The 22,915-nt window shown below is 44.8% G+C and overlaps 1 protein-coding gene across 1 annotated transcript in view; it reads left to right on the forward strand.

The window, feature by feature from the left end:
• The first annotated feature begins 268 nt into the window (after nucleotides 1-268).
• The window catches only part of Ccdc170 (coiled-coil domain containing 170), a 74,661-nt gene continuing 52,014 nt past the window's right edge, over nucleotides 269-22,915 (forward strand). The window contains exons 1-3 of the mRNA XM_059272390.1: nucleotides 269-375; nucleotides 21,102-21,230; nucleotides 22,475-22,731. Of these exons, the coding sequence (XP_059128373.1) occupies nucleotides 310-375; nucleotides 21,102-21,230; nucleotides 22,475-22,731 (452 nt within the window). The 5' untranslated portion in view covers nucleotides 269-309. The remainder of the gene's footprint in view (nucleotides 376-21,101; nucleotides 21,231-22,474; nucleotides 22,732-22,915) is intronic.

Raw genomic sequence — 22,915 nt, forward strand, 5'->3', positions numbered from 1 at the left:
TTCAGTCTCCAGCGTTGCCTAAGACCTGGAATTACACTCACGGTAGCAATGTGCACCCTTCCCCCTCTTAAGAACGACCTCTGTCCCTAAGTGTCTTTGGCAGCTAGGAGGACAGATCCCTAAGGGATAATTGCATTGTGGCCTGCGGGTCTCCGTGGTGGCTTTGGCCACTGGCTAGCTCAGGCAACAGGCGCCGCCTCCTGGTTCTGTTTACTTGTTACCCCAGGAGACGCACCGGCGTCCCTGGCTCCGTGCGCTGCAGCACTCCGCTTCCTGGGTCCCAGCAGCATCTCGTGGAGGCCAGCCAACATGAGCCACAGCAGCTCCTTGGGCTCCGGGAGCCTGGAGCGCCCCCACGACGCCTCACCACCCGAGGTAGAGTTCCCGCTGCTGTTTCCTGGGAGGGACACGGGAGTCTCGGGTTTGCACAGTGGGTGGGATTGGAGCAGCTCAACTCCTACAGGGAAAGTGGTCAGGAAGGGCAGGTCTTGAGGTGGTGCCACGCGGCCTCTCTGACCACTGAAATTGGCTGAATTCCCCAGAGTAGCCTCTTCTGGAGGTTCTTCCCCCACCCTGTCTCCAGGGAACAAAGGGATTGCTTCAAGGAACTGAATTTTCCATTTGGTGCAGCGTCTTCTAACCTAGAGGTGGCGGGATCAGCGCTGGGCCTCACAAGGCCTCCAGCCTGCAGGCTGCTAACAGGTCCCCAAAGAGTGTTTGGTTGGAACTATTTGCTCCTCGTTACTCCTAGGATGTACTAGGCATTGGGGACTTAAGAGGTGTCACACTCCCAAACAGGAAAGGGAAACTTCTGAACCTGCCTGGGGTCCTCCTCGGAAATTGTGTGTGTGTGTGTGTGTGTGTGTGTGTGTGTGTGTGTGTGTACACGCGCTTGTGCGCGTGTGTACTGCTTTCAGAATACATCTCTAACCTAGGAGGTGTCCTCAGGACACACCCACCATGTACATACTCTGGGCAAAATTAGATTAAAAACATGGGTTGGAGCCGGCGGTGGTGGCGCACGCCTTTAATCCCAGCACTCGGGAGGCAGAGGAAGGTGGATCTCTGTGAGTTCGAGGCCAGCCTGGTCTACAGCGCGAGATCCAGGACAGGCACCAAAACTACACAGAGAAACCCTGTCTCGAAAAAAAAAACAAAACCCCAAAACCCATAGGTTGGATTCTCTAACATGCTATCAGAATTCAGTTATTTAGCATACTTGACTGTCACCCCACTTCTAGGTTTCTCTGATTCTTCACATACTGTGGGGAACCAATATCATGCGTGATATGCAAATACATCTAATTTTTCTTCTGACAATTTTATCTTAATGTAGTGTCTGTTCTCTGAATTAAGATGGTTGAATCATATATAAGTTATGTAATACTTTTGTTATTAATGTACTTTTAGCGAGCCCATTCAAAGTAAATTACAGCTCCTATCTCCAAATACGTTCTTGTAAAAATAAGGGAATTCACCAAAGTGCAGTGGTCAAATTCAGAATATTTAGCATTATTATAACCATATCGTCTAATGTATATTATCTGCTAAATTTCAGCAATTATCCCAAATATAAAATATTTTACTCCCCCCCCCCACGTTGTGTTTAGTGTCTTTAAATTTGAACCAGCTCGCCGGGCGGTGGTGGCGCACGCCTTTAATCCCAGCACTCGGGAGGCAGAGCCAGCCGGATCTCTGTGAGTTTGAGGCCAGCCTGGGCTACAAAGTGAGTTCCAGGAAAGGCGCAAAGCTACACAGAGAAACCCTGTCTCGAAAAACCAAAAAAAAAAAAAAAAAAAATTTGAACCAGCTCCTCATCTTTTTGCAACTGTGACTCCCCATGAGCTGATGATTGGTAGGAGGCTACATAGGAGATGCTGTGTCTTGGTACATTACTTCAGGAGCTGTGAAATATCAGCATGACTATTACTATTGAGGTTTCCAATGACGGGGACTATGTCTACCGGATGCTTCCACTGTAAAATTCCCCTCAGTGATAAGTAAACGATTATTGGGGCTGGGAAGATGGCTCAGTGGTTTGACCATGTGCTGACCTTACATTGATGTGGTGGCTCAAACCAGCTGTTCCTCTAGTTCCGTTGGACTAAAAGAGAGAGAGGCAAAAGAGAGAGAGAGAAGAGAAAGGAGAGAGACTGAGCTCATAATACCATGTAGTGTCTTTTGGGGATTTCATAGTCAATGTGTGAAGGGCACTTAACAGACTGTCTGCTATGATACTAATTAAAATTAGCCATTAGTGTCCCTCCTGTATAACCATCACTGGTATTTCAACCAGTACCTCTGCTGCCACCTCAACAATCAGTTTCTTGAGGATCCGAGAGTGTGACTGAAGCTAGAAAAAGCAATGAATTCTTGCTTTTCCTGGAGAGTTAGAGTTCGTGGTCAAGGGAACTGAAGTCATGAAAGGGGTATTCCTTCTCTGATGTCACTTCAGGAGGCAGAGTTCACGCTAAGATTTTCCTCAGTTGAATTTACCGAAGTCATGTCACCCACCAGAAGAGCTTCCCGAGGCTAGAAAATGTGAGAGCTGTGGGCGGTGTTAGAACTGACCGGGGCTTCTCAGGCAGGGAGGAGGGGGCCGTGCATTGGAGAATTCATGAACAGTGTGGTAGAACTGGGAGTCCTCGTGCACTTGAGACAGTAGCGAGGTGTGAAAGCGCCACCCAAGGATGGGGCAGTGTCAACAATCGGCAAAAGCTATAAAGTGGGAATTTCATGAAAAGTGTTTTGATTTCTTGTCAGGGCCACAAACTAATGGTAGCGTTCAGGCTATTTTCCAATATTGCTGTTTTCACTCATTTAGAGGCTCTGAATGAAAATTACGACTCCAGTACGAGCTACTATTGGGAAGTGGAGCAAGTCTCTTTCCTCTGGGTGTCGCAGGGGCTGGAAAGATGGCTCAGTGGTTAAGAGTGCTGGTTATTGGTACAGAGGACCCGGGCACATAAGGAACCAAACAACCGAATATGTTAAGGCAAAAAGACATCACTCGAGGTGATGGTAAAAATTGATATCCTAAGATGATAAAGATTTTATTCACTGGGAAATTGTAATAGTTCTAAGTGTGTATGCAGGAAGTAGTATATATAGCCTCAAATACCAGAAGAAAACCTGGTAGGTCTGTTAGGATGAACAGACAAATCCACACAAGGTAGCACATGCCCTTCCTTTTGAAATTGAACATTTACTGTGTGCATGTGTGTGAGTGTGTGTGTATGTGTGTGTGAGTGTGTGCGTATGTGTGTGTGTGAGGGAGAAAGAGAGACTGTGTGTGTGCGCGCGTGTGTGTGTGTGTGTGTGTGTGTGTGTGTGTGTGTGTGTGTAAGCCAGAGGATTACTTGTCAGAGACAGCTCTCTCTCTCTTCACCATGGGTGTCTGAGTGACTGGAATCAGGCTTCACAGTTAGTACCTTAACTCCCTGAGTCATCTCATTGGCCCTAGAACACTTCAAGTATACCTCAGTTAGGGTCAGGTGGATCAACCAGTCAAGAGTTTAGTAGGGGAGGCGTTAAAGGGCTAAAATTCAGATTTAGTTAAGTTATTGTGAGAATAAACATGTGTAAAATAGTGGAAGGCTGGGAGAGGAATTGGAGAGAGGGAAAAGGAGATGGGTTTGATGAAAATACTTTATGCACGTGTATAAAGTTCTCAATAAACAAACACAAAGCCCCGAACAATACTTTGAGCCTTTGAGTATCTTCACTCATATGGGTTGCTGTCGATCTTGACAGCTGCTCCTTCCTAATCTGTATTATTTCTTCACTTTAAAGTTTTATTGCTCTGTTGCAATCCCTATGAGATAAAGTTATCAAGATGTTTTTCTCCCCTGTGCCTAAAGTGGTGTGTGTGTGTGTGTGTGTGTGTGTGTGTGTGTGTGTGTGTGAATCCTTAGATTATGAAATAATTAGACCTAAGCCTAGAAGTACTTTATCGGTAGGGACTGAATGAAATGAGAGCTTTATACTATTATGAACGAAGGAAAACTATCAAATCATTTGAGAAAGTTAGATAACCCAGCTTTAAAGGAATTCGGCATAATCCTGGCCAGTACCCTTCCAAAGTGTTGAGGAAGACTGAGGGAATATGAAAGCCAAAGGCAATATGGGAGCCTGCCTTGGCTCGTGGTCAGGAAAGGGCTCTTACTGCAAAAACTGTGAGACTGGAACAAGGCCTGCAGAGCAGTAATACTATAACACTCTAAGCTCTTAGTGTTGATAAATGTGCACAAGTTGTTTTCAGGGGAGGCTGGGGGAAGATGTCTTTGATCAGAAAGTCTTTGTTCGGGGTTTGCATCATTTCCAGAATCCTAAGTCATTTCAGAGTAAAATACCTAAGAGATAAATGAATAATGATGACAGGTTTGCTCATTTACACTTTGAGTTGGAGATTTTTATTATACCGTTCATCTTCTTCTGGCTCCTACTCGCCGGCCACCTGGCTTCAGAATGGAGTGCGAGATAAAACCTTCTGGCTTGGGAATGCAGTGGGAGATAGAACCTTCTGGCTTCAGAATGCAGGGGGAGATAGAACCTTCTGGCTTCAGAATGCAGGGGGAGATAGCACCTTCAAAGAATGGGCAGGACTTTTTGAACACCAAAGAGAGAATCACTTTTTTTCCCCCATAATATCCTTTAAAAAGATTGTCTTTACTTAGTGTCAGCAAATAGAATGTGGAGGCATTTCAAACAATAGTGGATGCTTCTTGGTTTGAGTTAAATTGATGAATTTATAAAGACTTACTTTTTTTTCCACCCATGTTCAAGGACTAATTTTTTAAAAACTGTATGAGGGAGCCACACTGGGTACACGAGGAATTTTCTTCTGCCATGTTCTTTTGCTCAAGGTTTCCTTCTTTCTTTGTTTTACTTCTAGTTTATCTTCTCCTTTGAAATCGGTGTGTTGCGGCTTTGATCTCAGGGTAGGGAAGTTCAAAGGCATTGCTGGAGTGGACGAGGATACTTCACTCTTTGAATTACTGATATGCCAGCCCCACAGGCTACAGTCTTGGTATCAAGATATATATTGCTTGAATAACTAAAGGTTGTTTATAAAATTATCAAATGGAATAAATAAATATCTAAATAAATATCTCTTTAGGACAGCAGGGAGGGTATTAATTCATAAAATAAATACCTGCTTTATAGTTCTGAGTAACCCAAATGATTTTCTTCTCATTGAATTTCCTTTGTATTTTTCTTCTCAAATCTTCCCCATGGATATTCATTTTCAGAAATGTGGCTTTTGGCAGAGGAAGGTCAACATGTTGTAACCTCAGCATCAGTGCCAAAGGCAAGAGTTTTAAGACGAGAGGGTGATTTGGGTGTTTCTATAAATCTCTTGGATTTGGGGTCAAAGAGACAGATAGTAGGATTTCTGATAGGAGGTCCTGATGTTGCAACCTAAATGTTTAGATTAGCAAAAGTGAGAACTTGGGCCGGGCGGTGGTGGCGCACGCTTTTAATCCCAGCACTCGGGAGGCAGAGCCAGGCGGATCTCTGTGAGTTCGAGGCCAGCCTGGGCTACCAAGTGAGTTCCAGGTAAGGCGCAAAGCTACACAGAGAAACCCTGTCTCGAAAAACCAAAACAAACCAAAACAAAGCAAAACAAAACAAAACAACAACAACAACACCACCCACAAAAAATCCTGCAAACAAAAACAAACAGCAATAGATTGTTTTCAGAACTGTGGCTTTGGCCATAGGAAAGTTAACATATTGTAACCTCAGCATCAATGCCAAGGGCATAAGTTGTTGATTAACAACATCAAAAACAAAAGTTGTTTGTTGACTGATGTTTCTCAGTTTGTGCATGGGCAATGTCTCTCCATGACTGACAGTTCCATGGAGGCGCATGAGTAGTTCATGACAGTTTATCCCATGACTGAGGATACGAAAGACAAGCACAGGCTGAGAAACGGCTACTTGACAGCCACATGCCGTGCGTTCACTGTTACTCTGAGAGAACATCACTGGGGTAATTGGTGAATAATTCTGCAGCCTTGTTAAACGTCTTGAATTTGACGTTATGTGAAGAGGAATGCTCTTGTTCTTGGGAAATATGTGTCGAAGGACTTGGGGGTAACGGGCCATCGTGTGTGCAGATTGCTCAGAAGTGATTCAGCCATCAGAATCGTCATTCACACACGCAGAGGTGAGTCAAATGCAGCCAAATGTTCTCACAATTGTTGACTGAGTCTAAACGAGTCTTGAGTTCACTGGATCATTCTTGGAAGTTTTCTTCATCATGAAGCAAGGAAACAAAAACAAAAAAATTCCCACCAGCACGTGCCAGTCAGCAAAGGAGGTTACAGAGTAGAAAGTGCTGTTTCTGGCAATTGAGATTATAGCTTAGTTAAGTGACAAATAATGAGCAGTAAGTGACGTGTGCACAAGGGAGATGCCAAGCATGGCGAGTGTCAACACACTAACTCATGGAGGAGTCCAGAGGGGTAAACACGACGAAGCGCACACACGTGGGCTTTCCTAGACTAGAGTGTGGGGTGTGCGTGAAGGGAAGCCTCCAGATGAATGACTCCTGTCTCTGTCGTGTGAGAACACGGGATAGGGTCCTACGAGCTAGGGAGAGTGCTCTCACTGAGAAAACCTTGGTTTCAGGCTTCCCAGCCTTCTGAACTGGGCACGAGAAAGGTTTTTGGTTTAAGTTGTCCAGGCTCTGGTATTTTGTTATAGTAAGTCTGAGTTGACTGACAGACAGCCTTTGCTGAAGTTAGAATCCTTATTCATGTACTCGGGTCTTACACCCAGCAGATCTGATTCAGGGCAAAGGCCTTTGGCAACATTCTGGGCAGTATCTTTAACTTCAGAATCATTCCTCATATGAGGGCTTCTCATAGCCTTTGACCACAAAATGTTAAATTAGGTCTTGGAGAAGATCTTTTCTTTTTCTTTTTTTTTATGTTTTCTACTTTTATTTTATGTGCATTGGTGTTTTGCCATGAGTGTCAATGGAACTGGAGCTACAGAGAGTTGTGAGCTGCCATGTGGGTGCTGGGAATTGAACCTGGGTCCTCCGAAAGAGCAGTCAGTGCTCTTAACCACTGAGCCATCGCTCTAGCTCCCGAGAACTTCTTTTCTTAGAGGACTAGATTCTTGGTGCTTTGCCTTGTAGGACTGCAGGCAATGGCCGCTCTGACCCTTTTGGTTCACCTGAGTTTTCTTCAGGTGGTCAGCAGATGATGGCTAAGTCTGTGGCGAGGGCCAAAGTCCAGGGCGGACAGATGCATGAGTGCACACTTTAGAGATGATGTCCTTTAGGTGAGGAAAATGAAGCTTTTGGTCACGACTCCGTTTATTATCAGGAGACATTAACTGGAGTGGAACTATATCTCTTTCCCTGTGCAAGGAAACCCACCCCATTGTCTTCTCTGTCTCCCTTACACTAATTTCTGATGGTGAAAATGATCATGAATATGTTGTCATGGGGCTGAAGATTAGGAACCCTCTTCGTGACCTTGTGACCCCCAAGTCTTTCTTCTTGGCCCCCATGGACATCAGTGTTGACTGAGTTCTCGGCTCTGCCCTGCTTCTGAGGGTTCAGCCAGCGACCTGGTCCACACTCCCATTCCGTGGTCCTTTGAGTCTCATCTACCTTATTCTTTCAGTTTTTCTCCGGAAAATGGAAAGCCATGTACAGTTTCCACCTAGCTAGTTGTCAACAGGGCTTTCTGCTGCCTCCATGCCACTTAAATGGCTATGTTCCCAATATTCAGTCATCATCCGTCCAGACAGAGGCACCTAATGCCTCCTGTGGAGAGAGAGCCAATTTAAATGCAAAGACAGTGCTAGACGCTGAAAACAGGCCCTGAAGTCAGTTAATTTCCCTGTGACTTCTTTGAGTCCAGTTTGAGAACTATATTGGGTAAAATATGCACTTCTAAATCGGCCAGATCCAACCTGTATGTTTCTGCACTTACAGAAAAAAGAACTCATCTTTTAGACAGTAACTGGAAAGAGATTTATAAACTAAAGTTAAAGCCCTTAACATTACATATAGGATGCAAGCCATCATTACAGTAGTCAGACTAGTAAATAGTAGTACTGGGGCTTAGGACAAGTTCAATTTATGAAGAGAGATTATTTTAAACTTTTGACCAGACAGATATAGGATAGTAATACAACAATTGGGAGTATGGGCTCTGGAGTCAAGCAGTCCTGGTTTGCATTTGGATGGATCATTCATTCTTTCATTCATCCCCCATACATTTTTTTTTTTTTTTTTTTTTTTTTTTTTTTGGTTTTTCGAGACAGGGTTTCTCTGTGTAGCTTTGCGCCTTTCCTGGAACTCACTTGGTAGCCCAGGCTGGCCTCGAACTCACAGAGATCCGCCTGGCTCTGCCTCCCGAGTGCTGGGATTAAAGGCGTGCGCCACCACCGCCCGGCTCATCCCCCATACATTTGCCGATGGCTAGTCACTGGAAAAAACAGCAGTGAACAAAACTGACATTCTCTTGCTAATAGTCTCTCAGGGGAAATGGATGTTGTATAAATAGTCATTCAGATAAATCATAGCCACAGTGGTCAGGACCCAGAGGATAAAGGTTGGTCCCACGTGAGGGACTAACACAAGAACTTAACTTATGTGGAAGGGTCAGAGGACACTGATTCAGTGGCTGAAGAGCCACTGTGGCTGGAGCAGAATGAACATGGGGGGTTAGGGTTGAGGGAAGGAAGGAGACAGATGGTCCCTTGTCCTCTTAGAGCCTTGTTTCCTTTTAATAGGTCGTGGACAACACCATCAGCATTACAAAGTCACTCCAGGATTAAATAAGGCTGCATTGCGTTATGCTGAGTCCAGGCTCGGTTTCAGTATTTAACACTTGGCGTGTCCTTTGTGGAATCCCTGAGATGGTGTAGACAAAAAACAGTGTGGGCCAGGGTTGGCTTCTCCAATGGGGTTTTGAGTACAGAAAGGCATATAGCACATGACTTATGGAAAGTTCAAGAAGAAAATATATTTTAAAAACACTATCTTCATTTATATTTTTGTGTATTTTGGTGATAAACCAGATATACACAGTAGTACACTTTATATAAACATAGTCCTGGCAAGATACAAGCAAAATTATTTGTAGATCCCAGGGTAAAATCATGGGTTTAAGGATCAGATGAGCAGGTAGACTTGAAATCAGGCTCTACGGTGCAGTCCCTGTGGGCTCCTTGGGCAAGACCAAGCTGCTCATGTCTTGTGACATTACTGTAAGGGCTGTATGTGGTAAAATTAGTGTAATGATAGTTTATGTTTTCATGTATCCAGTCCTTGAGAAAGGATCACTAATTTTGTGTCCTTCAAGGAACAAATATTGAATACAGACATCTTTTTAAAGATGTGTGTGTATTGCTGGGTGGTGGTGGCGCGTGCCTTTAATCCCAGCACTCGGGAGGCAGAGGCAGGTGGATCTCTGTGAGTTCGAGGCCAGCCTGGGCTGCAGAGTGAGTTCCAGGAAAGGCACAGAGCTACACAGAGAAACCCTGTCTCGAAAAACAAAAACAAAAACAACAACAACAAAAAAAGATGTGTGTGTACGATGCTTGTGTGCGAGTGTGCATGTGTGTGTGTAGATTTGCATATGTGTGGAGGTCAGAGGACAGCCTTGGGTGTTCTGGTCTTCCCTTTACACTTTGAGTCGGGGTCAGTCTCTCTGTCATTGTATAGTTGTGCAAACCAGGCTTGCTGGCTGTGGGGTTCTTTTTCCTGCCTCCCATTCTCCTGCGGGGATTACAGACACTCGCCACTGTATCCAACTGTATGTGGGTTCTGCAGGTTTGAACTCAGTTCCACATGGTTGTGTAGCAATCATTTTACTCACTGAGTGTAAGGATTTGGTTCTTAATTATGTCATCAGCCTGTGACAGAGTCCCAGCCTAAAAAGTGGTGGACCCTCTGTGCGTCCCTCTCTTTCCTTTCCACTCCTTCCGTTTGTCCCCCCCCTTCTCTCTCTCTCTCTCTCCCTCTCCCCCACCCCCAATAAAGCTCTAAAAAGGTAACCATGGCCTGTGATTCCTCCTCCAGCACTCTCCTCTGTTGGCATGGCCGCCATGGGTGGCCAGCCACGAGCAGCGCACCTTTAACCAACACTGAGAGCTTTCCCTAGCCCTGGAAAATGACGTTTTGAAAGGCCTACAGAAATAATGCAAAGCTGGTGTCTAAACAGTGACCCTTCATCAGGGACTCCACGAGAACACGACCCACAGAATCAACTGCCTGGGACTCATGGGAGCTCATAGAGATCAGAGAGCCTGTAGGAGTCTGACCTAGGTCCTCTGCATATACTTTATGGTTGAGTAGTTTGGTATTTTTGTGAGGTTCCTAACAGTGGGAGCAGGGACTGTCTCTGACTCTTTTGCCTACTTGTGGGACCCTTTCCCCCTGCTGGGTTGTCTCATCTAGCCATGGTGGGATGGTATGTTCTTGGTCTTAATGTAGCTTTGTTATGCCGTGTTTGTTTGGTTGATATCCTGAGAGGCCTCTTCTTTTCTGAGGGGAGACAGAGGAGGGGTGGGACGGAGAGGGCGAGACTTGGGGGAGGGGAGGGAGGGAAAACTTCAGTTCAGATGTACTTTATGAGAGAAGAATAAAAAAAAATATAGTGACCTTTCATGTGATGAACCTCAGTTTATTGGTGAAGTGTAAGTTGGTGTTGCTTTTATGTGAGATAAGCACCCAAATCCTTAAAATGTTTATTACACAGCCATGTTAGCAGACATTGCTGAAGGTCAGAGGTCGAAGCCTCAGCAGGGCCTAGCAGCTTATCTCAATAAGCTTCGCAAACTGGAGCTCCCTCCCTCCAGCAAAGCTCTCTACCCGCCCTTATCTGGAGAATGTCCCTGGGCCTGGAGGACTGGCCTTATCTGAAAGCTCTCTCTAAACCAGATGCCTGACTCATCTTTAGCTTGACCCTTGGCACAGATCCCTGCTGAGAAGACTTGCTATAGGAGCTCTGCTATAGGACCCTACTGCCACCTACTAAACCCTGTGATGGGAGTGTGACAGTTATTGTAAATTAGGGATTGTCCCCAGGCTCCCTAATCCTATATATTCCTTATACTCTGGAGTAAAATTGAGCTGATTCACTGAAATCTGTCTCCCAGAGAGCTGTCTCCATTTGTGCTCATGGGTCGCCACAGCTTCCTGTCTCCCCATCTGCCTCTTCCTCTCTTGACCTGGTGGCCAGAAGGCGGAGGGGGAAAGAGGACCCCCACACAGCCATTTATTTTTCAGGAATTATTCCTAAGAATAAATTAAAATACATTTTTTATGCTGGAATATTATGTAGGTGGTTAGAACTGCTAGGATTGTGGGGACCGTTGAAGGTGGACTAAATGCATTTCGTAGTAGAAGATGGACATAAACCTTTTGTGGGTCCTAGAGTAGAATTTTATGGTGTCTGTTTGGGTCAAATAGACATTTTGGGTGTCTATTTGACAAAGGGTAGACTTAAACCCGTGATGATTTATCCTGAATCTCAGCTTGATTGGGCTGTGAGATGCCTAGGGATTACTAAAGTCCACTTTGCAGCATTTGTGTCTATGAAGGCATTTCAAAGAGGACCAGCTAAGGGAGAAAACCTGCCTTGGATGACTGTGGCACCATCCTGCAGGTGGGGCGTGCTTTATAGACTAAACATGAACAAAGAGAAAGCTTCCTAGTGTAGGAAATCTTTGTCGGTCCACTTCTTGGCTGCCATGCCATGAGTTATTCTCCTCCATCACGCCCCCACTCCATGGTGGACTGAAGGCTGGGCTAGACATCGAGGATTAGAATAGAAATGAGGGAAATGTGTATTCTGGTTAAACGAGAAGTGTGTTATATAGAGCTTGAGGAGTTTATTTCTTACCTTGTTTACCTGGGAGGGTTTTATAAGGATGTTCCTGTTGATTGTCACCTTGCCAGGATCTAGAATCTCCTAGGGAACAGGTCTCCAGGGATACCTGTGGGAGTTATCTGGTTAAGTTGGCCTCTGGCCAAGCCTGTAGGGGATTATTGTGGTTAATTGGTGAGAGAAGAATCATCATAATTGTGGGCAGGATCATTCCCTGGGCAGGGAATTCTAGACTATATAAAATAGAGAACGAGAGCTGAGCATTAACAAGCATGTAAGCATGCATTCATCACCTCTTCCGATGGATGCAATGTGAGCAGCAACTTCAAATTCCTGCTGCCGTGAGCCCCCTCCCCCGATGGACTGTACTTTGAACAATGAGCTAAAATAAACCTCCTTCTCTTCCTCTTCCTTCTTCCCCATTTATTTACATTTTATGTGCATGAGTGTTTGCCTGTATGCATGTATATGTACCACATGCATGTCTGGGGCCTACAGAGATTAGAAGAAAGTGTCAGATCCCCCGTAGCTGGAGTTACAGATGGTTGAGAGCTGACACGTGGGTGATGGGAGCCTACTGCAAGAACAGCAAGGGTCTAACTACTGAGTGTCGCTCCAGTCCCCCCTTCTTTATATTGAAGTTGCTTTTGTCGGGGAATTTTATCACAGCAACAGGAAAGAAAAAGACACCGAGGAGGTAGTGATCAGAGCTTCCCGGAAAGATCAGCACGAAGGAAGACGGAAGGAAGGGTGTACAGGAATTCCTCCTACTGTGTCAGTCTTCACTTGTTTCGGGGTGAGGTTTTGGCAGAGTCATTTCAGTCCTGGCGTTGAAGTGCTTGCTTCAACTCAGGTGCTTGAGAGCTTGGTGAGTTGATATTAGTCAGAGGAGGCTGCCACACTTGCCTCACAGAACACACCTTGCTGTCTGTCTTAGGGTTTCTATTGCTGTGAAGAGACACCATGACCACAACAACTCTTATAAAGGAAAACATTTCATTGGGTGGCTTACAGTTCAGAGGTTTAGTTCATTATCTTCATGGCAGGAAATATGGTGGCATGCAGGCAGACATGGTGCTGGAGAAGGAGCTGAGAGTCTACATCTTGATCAGCAGGCAACAGGAAGAGGGCTGTGACTCTGGGTGTTGCTTGAGCATAGGAGACCTCAAAGCCCGCCCCCACAGTGACACACTCCCTCCAACAAGGCCACACCTACTCCAACAAAGTCACACCTCCTGATAGGGCTACTCTCTATGAGCCAATTACATTCAAGCTACCACATTATCTCAACAGGAACCTGGGTTAGGTGATGAGGAATACACACCAAAGGACTTGAATCTTGCAAACTGGGGGCTGGGACTATAGCTGGGATGGTAGCACATTTCTCTCCCAGCTGGCCTGAACTCACTATGTAGACCAGGCTGGCCTCAAACTCACAGAGATCAACCCATCTGTCTTCTGAGTACTGAGATTAACATGTTCGGTTTAGTCAGCTTTCTTTTACAACTCTGAGTCACAACCCCACAGTGGGCTGGTCCCTCCTCCATCTGTTAACAGTGAAAACAATTCCTGACAGACATGGCCATAGGCTAACTGGATCTGGCCACACCCTCCTTGATGAGGTGAAGATAACTCTTAACTGTGGGTATAAGGACAAATGTTTATAGATTGTTGTCAGGGTTAGTTCAGTGCTTTTAACTGCTTTCTAGAGTCTCATCTTATGGACAGACAAAAGTTTGCTCTTTCCTATTGTAGCAAATATTACAGTGATAGGCCTTGTGTAGAGCTGGAAGGACTGTGGGGCAGAGAGTATGCACCAAAGCGACAGCCACAGTTTATACATCCATTCACAGAGTGCACATTGAACTCATTTTTATGTAGATCTGTAGTTCTTCTCTCTCTGTGTCCCTCCTTTGCTCACCTCCCCCCATCTCCCTACTATTGGCTTTTTAAAACATCTACCAATATAATTTTCTTTTGGGACCTTACTTTCCTCAGTTTTAAGTGGTGTTTTAAGGACAGCCCCTACTGATGGGGTCATTGTGAATGGGGACAGCTCCTGGATCAGTGGATATTAGTAATGTATTGTTATCTAACACTTCAGGAGTCATTCTTAAAGCAAATACCAAAAGGGGTTGTCATTTATGTATTCGTTGGTGGAATTTTCTGTCCAGTCAGCCAGCTCCCAAATAATCACATAGAGACTTATCATTAATGATAAATGTGCAGCTGATAGCTTAGGCTCATTACTAACTGGTTCTTACAACTTAAATTAATCCATGTTCCTTTTCTATGTTCTTCTATGTGGCTCATACCTTTCTTCAGCATGGCATGTCCATCTTACTTGTCCCTGAGTCTCCTGGTGACTGTCCTTCATCACAGTGCTCTCTCCCTGTCCATAAGTCCCACCTAACCTCTTCTTGACTAGCTATTGGCCATTTAGTTCTTTATTAAATCAGTGAGAGCAACACGTCTTCACAGTGTATAAGAAGATTATTCCACAATAAACAATGGCTCCTGCTCACCATATAATGTCTTTAGCAGAGCAATACTATGAAGGTTGTTTAAGAATAGTGTTTTCTTTTCAACGGGTATATTGAATTAGAAGGGCTTTTATGTGAATAATAAATAAGTCTAAAGGAAAAGTCATGGTCAGCTTTGTTTGAAGTCCTTGGATTCATGCAGAAATATCTTCTGAAGCTTGCCTACGTCTGCTAAGTTGTAGATACTTGGACTGCTTTCTTAGGTCCTCCACCCATTACTTTGCCCCCTTAGGCATGAATAAGCCCCAGGGACCAAATGCAGGCAGAGGAGAAAAGCAGAAGGTTCAGGAGAGTCCTGACAGATCATCAAAATTTGACTAGAACAGCCATGTCCAACCTCCAGCCAATGGTCTACGTGTCTCAGTATAGGTCTAAGCGTGGTCCAGTACATTTTAGGTTAATGCCATATTGCGACATCTAAAAGATAGACATCTGTGGACTGGAGGAGTGATCAGGTAGAAAGATTTGTTTTTCAAGATGGTCAATGTGCTGTGAATTAAGGAAGAAACTAGTTGGTGAGGAGAAGATGGACAGCAGAAAAGAATATCTTAGAAGGGGTTATTCACTAGGCAGCACTGGAAACCTGTGTGTGTGTGTGTGTGTGTGTGTGTGTGTGTGTGTGTGTGTGAGAGAGAGAGAGAGAGAGAGAGAGAGAGAGAGAGGTGAGAGGAGGAGGAAGAAGAGAGAAAATGTGAGAGAGGGAGAGAGAGAGCAAGGGAGGGAGAAAGGAGGGAGGGTGAGAGAGAGAGAGAGAGAGAGAGAGAGATTCAATAATGGAAGAGCCTGTGGTAATTCAGTTGGACGTTATGGTGTGGTGTAATGCTGGAGCAAAGGGGAGAATGGCTGTGGGACCCAGAGATGAGAATGGAGGGAACTTGAGAGCTTTTGGGTGTCCCATACTGCCAGTGACTTTCCTCTTCTCCTTTTTTTCTCTCTATTTTAGTCCATGGGATGATAAGATAGCTAGGCACTGTAGTAGCAAGACTGGCCCAGACACTGCCCACAGGTCAGATAATTGGGCACATTGTGTACTAAATTATGAGTGAGCTCATCTTTGCTTTATGGCACCGAACTTCGAAACTGTCCTTTATTCTGAAAAAAAAAAACAAAAAAAAAAAACCAAAAAACTATGAGCCTCCGGAAAGCAATTTCATTCATTATCATAATAGTATCAGCGGCAGAATCAAATCATATGTAGTTGACTCTCTAAAATTAATGTAAAATTGCTTCATGCTAGCTGGGTGGTACCTAATGGCTTCAATTGTCCTCATGGGAGGACAAATGGATGGGGCCTTAATTTTGCCACTGTGGGTAGAATGGAAAAAAAAAAAGATTGTTTAATACTTACAGGTAAAGTTGAGGGATTTAAAAAAAAAAGGACTGCAGGAGGGCTTGATTAAAAGAAACCTCCTGAATATCAGTTCTCACCCGTGTTCCAATCTGTGCTGTCAGTCACCTCTTTGTCACTGTGGTTTTCATAGAGAGACTGCACAGGAGGGCTGGTGCATTTTAGCTCTGCTTGACCCTTTAAAAACTACTTAACGGGGATGGAGGACACCATGAAAACAAGGTCCCCCAAATCAACATGATCAATCCCATATGAACTTAGAGAGACCAAGGCAGCATGCACAGGGTCTGCACAGGTCTCTACCAGGTGCTTTGGGTATACAGTGTGGCTTCCAGTTTAGTGTTTGTGTGGGATTCCTGAGAGTGTGAGCAAGTGGGTCTTTGATTCTTGTGCCCTCTCTTGGGCTCTTTTCCTTCTGTTTGTCTTGTCCAACTCCAATGGGTGAGTTTTTGTTTTATCTTATTATATTTTATTTTGTTATCTTTTATTATTATCCCTTAGAAGCCTATTTGTTTTTTAGTGAGGCAGAAAGGGAGTGAATTCCGGTGGGAGGGGAGGTGGGGTGAGAAGTGGGAGGAGTAGAGGGAAGAGAACTGTAGTCAGAATATATTATGTGAAAATATATTTTCAATAAAGGGGGGGAAAACAACAGAGGACATGCATTCTGATGACGAAAGTAATACACAGTCCTTGTGATGGACCTGGAAAATACAGGAAGATGAAAAGAATCACAGTATTTCTGGCCAGCATTTTAAAACTTATAGTTAACTATATAAATGATGTAAAACTAAGCCATTGCACTTTTACCCTGTGTTCAACACTGGTGTCCCTCCTGGAGGTCATTATTACCACCAGGCATGTGTGTTTGGTTCACTCTGATTTGTCATAGATGTACAAATAGGAAATACATAGTAGTATTTTCCATTTTCTTTTCGGTTTATGAACACAAGCATCAGGTTGTGGCTCTATACTTTCTTGGTTTTGTTCAGTGATGTCTCTTGGAGACAATATAATGCTCTGATGTGCAGATCTGTCTCCTGTTCCCCATTTTGTGGGGTTCTACAGTTCAGGAAGGCCTTTGTTTAATAACTGTCGTGTGAACAGGAGTTTACAATGCTTTAATAACTTCCCCCCTTTGTTGTTACTATAAATCATGTAATAATAGTAATTATCTGTATGCTGTCTCTGTGCACATGTGTGAGTAGTTTTCAAGGAGAAATAGCTGGAGAGCTGAGCTGTGGGGTCAGCTTGTTAGTTTGCTTTGGTAGTGCAAGAGATTGCCGTCAAGGCTATATACATGCTTGGCAAGTTCTCCGACCTGGAGTGCTTTGCCCCCATAGCCCCGTTTTTAACTGAAATACATCCGTGTCCACCCATGAGCACCTGAAGATGTTAATACTTTTGGTACAGAGCTCCTTTAGATCAGGACCTGCTAAGAAGAAGGGCTATTTCTGAACTGTTTCATATGGCTCTCAATATTATATTCAGTGGGCACATTGCATTTATTAGAAGGAGATCTAAAACAATGAGATAATTACAGCACTTCTTAAGTGAGATAATTACATTACTTCCTCAGTGAAATGTGCTTTGTTGTTGAAAGAGATCACAGCCATTGGAGAACTTATTCTCCTAGTAAAATTTTTATTAAGTGGTGGGCTGTGTACACTAAGGTTGAAACCTCTCCCGAGCACACTTCGGTCTCTCATGGCCTCATGTGGGAAGTGCAGCTGTGGTGTCGAGAGTCAGTGGGCCCTTCTGAATCCTGAATGAGGCCGGTGGGATGTGACCCTGCACCAAGAGCTTCCGTTCAACCTGTTCTGTTCTCTCCCCAGGAGTATTTAGCCACCTTGGTTGTGTTGTGACTGCAAACACTGGCTGTCACTCCGTGTCCCGGAGCTACAAGTCCTGCTTGGCACCTTGTAGATGGCCACACACAGGTCATGGCAACGTTTGTTTTCCAGTTCAAGGCTGCTTGACGACTTGTGTGCGCATGAGTGTATCAAGCCTCGGTGGCTGGCGGTGGAGTAGTCTCTGGTGGTCATTAGTGATTTTACTCATGTGCCCTCTGAGGCCGCTGGAATATTCCATGAGATTCTCCTTGCTGTGACCTCTTTCACATTCCTTAAAAAAAAAAAAAAAGTGAGTGGTTTTCTTGCATGTCTTCGACAAAGACTGTAGGGCCCTGAGAATTCACAGAGGTGGGTAGAGACATACGTCTGTTTTACTTATTTTTCTCATTGCTGTCGCAAGATACTCGACCAATGCAACTTAAGGAAGGAGTCGCTTACTCTGGCTTAGAGTTTGAGGGTCCAGTCCATCGTGGCCAGCATGGTATAATGGCAAATGCCCGGGGCAACCGGTCACATCGCACCCACAGTCAGGAAGCCCAGAGTGGTGCTTTCTCTTTTTTTTTTTTTTTTTTTTTTTTTTTTTTTTTTTTTTTTTTTTTTTTTTGGTTTTTCGAGACAGGGTTTCTCTGTGTAGCTTTGCGCCTTTCCTGGAACTCACTTGGTAGCCCAGGCTGGCCTCGAACTCACAGAGATCCGCCTGGCTCTGCCTCCCGAGTGCTGGGATTAAAGGCGTGTGCCACCACCGCCCGGCTGCTTTCTCATTTTTATTGCCTGGGTCCCCAGCTCACAGGATGGTACCACTTACCATGCCATGTCTGCTCCCATCTGTGTTCCCTACAGTCATTTCACTGTCGTCATCATCGTCGTGTTCTGTGCAGACCAAACAGAGCAAGTGGTTTTCAGCTAAGCTTGTCAGCCAACCCAGTCTAGAGACTCCCTCACAGATACTCCCAGGGGTTTATGTCTCTGGTTATTCTAACTTCTGTGAAGCGGCTGGAGAGATGGCTCAGCGTACATCAAGGGGGCTCACTACTATCTGTATGTAGCTCTAGCTCCAGGGGATCTTATACCCTCTTCTGTACACACACACACACACACACACACACACACACACACAGACCCTGTCGAGGTAACATCGTTAACCACCACAATGTCCAAACGAAGGAATCATCCTTACCAGATGTATACTTACACATGGGGAGCAGAAAGAGGACCAGAGGTGGCAGATTGGGACCCGCCCTGCCAAATCTGCTGCTCAGCTGTGTTCGCTTGGCTCCTGTTTTTCTTGTTTAAACATTAAAGTTGGTTGCCAAGCTGCACAAACTGGGGAAGTTTGGCTTGTCTTGCAAAATTGGAATGAAGGGCTGGAGAGATGGCTCGGTGGTTAGGAGCACTTGTTGCTCTTCCAGAGGACCCGGGTTTGATTACCAGCACCCACATGTCAGCGCACAACCATCTATAACTCCAGTTGTAGGGAACCCAGCACCCTCTTCTGGCCTCTTCGAGCATCAGGCACACACACGTGGTATACAGGTATACATGCAGCAAAACACCCAGACACATAATATAAAACAAAATCTTAAACAAACAAACAAACAAACAAACAAACAACAACAACAAAGTGGTACGATTTGGACAGGCAGGGACCCTTACTTTTACATCAGCAGCTGTCAGTGGAGCCCAGAACTGTACCTTCTAGAAGGGCTTAGACTTCCTGCGAATCTCCACCACCCCATCTCTCACCTCATGCATTCACTTAAGTTGCTTTCACGATCTGAGAGAGATTGTGATATTGAGAAAAATGGCAAAATGAACCATTAGGAAGAAGGCGACCTTTTACATTTAAGCCGCACAATTCCTTGGCAAAGAAGTGAGATCGGAAAGCAGCTCATCATCTTTGTATGTGGAAGGACTGTGAAGCTTGCTCCACAGGATGTAGCAGTTAAAAAGAAGCTCTTTTCAGAATTCTTTGCTCTCTCTCTTCTCTCTCTCTCTCTCTCTCTCTCTCTCTCTCTCTCTCTCTCTCTCTCTCTCTCCCTCCCTCCCTCCCTCCCTCCCTCCCTCCCTCCCTCCCTCTTTGGGTTTTTCGAGGCAGAGTTTCTCTGTGTAGTTTTGGTGCCTGTCCTGGAACTTGCTCTGTAGACCAGCCTGGCCTCGAACTCACGGAGATCTGCCTGCCTCTGCCTCCTGAGTGCTGGGATTAAAGACGTGCGTCGCCACTGCCTGCCTGTTGTCTCTTTTTGTTCTGGGCTGATGTAAGACCTTGTTTAAGTTAAGTAGAAGGAAATTCAAAACTACTATTTTAATTTAATTTTATTGTGCATGTGTGTGTGTGAATGATGTGTGTTCATTTACAGTCAGTGCCCATGGCATGGTTCTCTTGTGGAGGGCAAAGGAAAACCTCGGATGTTGGTCCTTACCATCCACCTTGTTTGAGACAGGGTCTCTTTGTAGTTGAGTGCTGTGTATTCCAGACTGGCTGGCCGGCCTGTGAGCTACTGGGATTCCTCTGTCTCTGCCCCGCATCTCCCTGTAGAACTGCTAGGACAGACGGACGCCTGGCTTTTATACGGGTCCTCGGGATTTGAACTCAAGTTCTCACATTTGCATGGCCAGTGCTTTATCCACTGAGCCGTCTTCCTGGCTAGGAAAAAACTCTAAACTAGCAACCTCCAATTCTTTCTTGCTTGGTTTCTTTTTCTTGTTCTTGTTCTCCTCCTCCTCCTCCTCCTCCTCCTCCTCCTCCTCCTCCTCTTCCTCCTCCTCTGCCACCACCTTCTTATTCTATTGTTTTGTTTTTGCTTTTTAAGATAGGGTCTCACATAGCCCATGCTGACCTTGAAGTTGCTAAGTGGTCAATGTTAATCTTAAAGTCCTGGTCCTATTGTGTCCAACTCCCAAGTGCTTCCATGCCTGGCTATCTACCTTCCTCTCTTTCCCTCTTCCTTCCTTCCCTCCCTCCCTCCATCCTTCCTTCTTCCTTCCTTCCTTCCTTCCTTCCTTCCTTCCTTCCTTCCTTCCTTCCTTCCTTCCTTCCTTCCTTCCTTCCTTCCATTGGAGATCCAACCCAAAGCCTCTCTAATGGGCTCTGCTACTGAGCACCCACATTATTTTTCTCACGGAACAGTCTAAGACTTATTTTTCTTGTAAGATACAAGGTTTTGCTATGTTGTACAGGTTGGCCTCACACTCTTGATCCTCCTACCTCAGCTTCTTGAGTGCTAGGATTATAGGTGTGGGCCATGGCACCCAGCTCTAAAGATCAATTCTTAAATGCCGTATCTCTCTACCATGATCTCGGGGGTGTGTGCATCATTATTTCTTGGGCTGCTTCTTGTTTGAACTTTGAGAAAAAGACACAGTACCTTCTTGGTAGCATTTTCTATGCATTTGAAATACAAAGATATTTGTATTTCTGAGATACCTTTGTGCAGTCTCTCAGATGACAGACTGTTTAACACGCCTTTTAATGCTTTGTCTTTTGGGGAAACTCTACCAGGAAACTGCCAATCATCCCACGGAATTCCCAGTCACCCGGGAACAGCTGAACCACTACCGGGATGTGGCTGAAAATGCTCGAAGTGAACTGGCAGCGACTTTGGTCAAATTCGAAAGCGCTCAGTCTGAGGTGAGACGCTGTACACACTCATCACTCAGAAGTGAGTCTTTAAAGCCCTTTATAGGGTGAAACAGGTTGCTGAGCATTAGAAACAAGATAGTAAACGAGGGATTTCGACCTGTTGACAAAGTTTAGACTTACTTTCCTGTGTGCTTAGCACCTCCAACTCCATGCTGGCTTTTAGATTTTAGTGAAGTCTGTATAACCTGAGGACTTTGGGTTAAAGTTGCATGGGCCTTCGGGAACATAAAACCTCCTTCAGAATGTCTTCCCTTAATATGGATTTGCTTGTATTCCAGAGCTCTTAGAAGGATTTCTGAATTCTCTTCATGTGGGAGTTCTGATTGGGCAAATGCCAAGATTGGCCAGTGTAGTGAAGTTTTGGAGCCTCTCTGGAATCATTCTGCTCCAGAGCAGTGGCTGTGAGGGGTCTAGACTGGCCTGTGAGGTAACGAACAGTGTCACTGTGGGTGCCAGGGACCAAATGAGAGATGAACTTGTAACATGTGTGACTCTGCATGCATGCACATTCTCAGTTCCAAAGAACCACATGTGTGTGAAAATGGTCCCGCAGAAGGGACCGGACATTCTCGGTCAGAAGAATGCAAACACTCTCCAGCATTTTGGTGCTTCAGAACCCACAGAAGTCCAAAAGTTCCCTTTGCATAATTTCCCTTTGTTGCCAGATTTCCCCCAAGAATCTGAATGTTATTTTCCTTTACAGAAGGCAAATGGGAGAAATACAGTGATATCCTGAACATCTGGATTTACTTGAGAGACAGTTGCAGCTGTGAAATCACAGTGTGGCTTGGAGGTCCCCTGAATCATTGTAAATCAGCGCTAAATGCAGCAATACTGATAGAGTGAATGGGTTCCCACTGTGAAATATTTTATTGCTTTTTGTAATATCCACCACAAATGTTTCTCGAGTAGCATGAAATCAGCTTAAGATGCTGCTCAATTTTATTTTTGTCGTCTGTGTGCTGGGTATTGAGTTCAAGGTCTCTCACGCACTATACAATTATTCTTCCACCAGGCTATCACACTAGCCTTCAACTGATTTTCGAAAAAGATAAACTATGACTATTAGTCAGGAATTTATTCAGCCATAATTTCCAATTTGGTAATGCAGACCTTCAAGGAAGGTCATGAGTAAAAAGGTGAAATTTTAAATTACAATTTTGGTTCTTTTGGTAGGCACTTCCAATGGCACATTGTTAAATCCCCCCCCCCTCCCCGTCTCTTTACATTAGCTTCGAGAGCTCCGCTCCAAGATGCTTTCTAAAGAAGTTTGCTGTCAAGAGCTGAAGGCTGAAATGGAGAGCTACAAAGAAAACAGTGCCCGAAAGTCATCTCTCCTCGTCTCTTTGAGGGGCAGGGTGCAGGACCTCCAAGAGGAATCGGCAGCTCTTTCTGCTTCTAAAATCCGCACAGAGATCTCTGCTCACACCACGATGAAGGAGAACCAGGAACTAATGAAGAAAGTCCTAGAATTGGATGAAAAATTACAGTAAGAAAGTTGGAAATGTTTCCCTGTTTGCTGGTGGCCATACTAGCTTTAGATCTCAGCCTATGTCTCGAGTGAACTTTGAATGTTATACATTATTTTTCCTTGAAACTCAAACTGAAAAAAAAAATTTACAGACCTCAAATATCTTTGTAGTCTTGGAAACTTAGCTCAGAGTTCAAACGTC

This window comes from Peromyscus eremicus, chromosome 8b, assembly GCF_949786415.1.
Source record: "Peromyscus eremicus chromosome 8b, PerEre_H2_v1, whole genome shotgun sequence".
Classification (NCBI taxonomy): Eukaryota; Metazoa; Chordata; class Mammalia; order Rodentia; family Cricetidae; genus Peromyscus; species Peromyscus eremicus.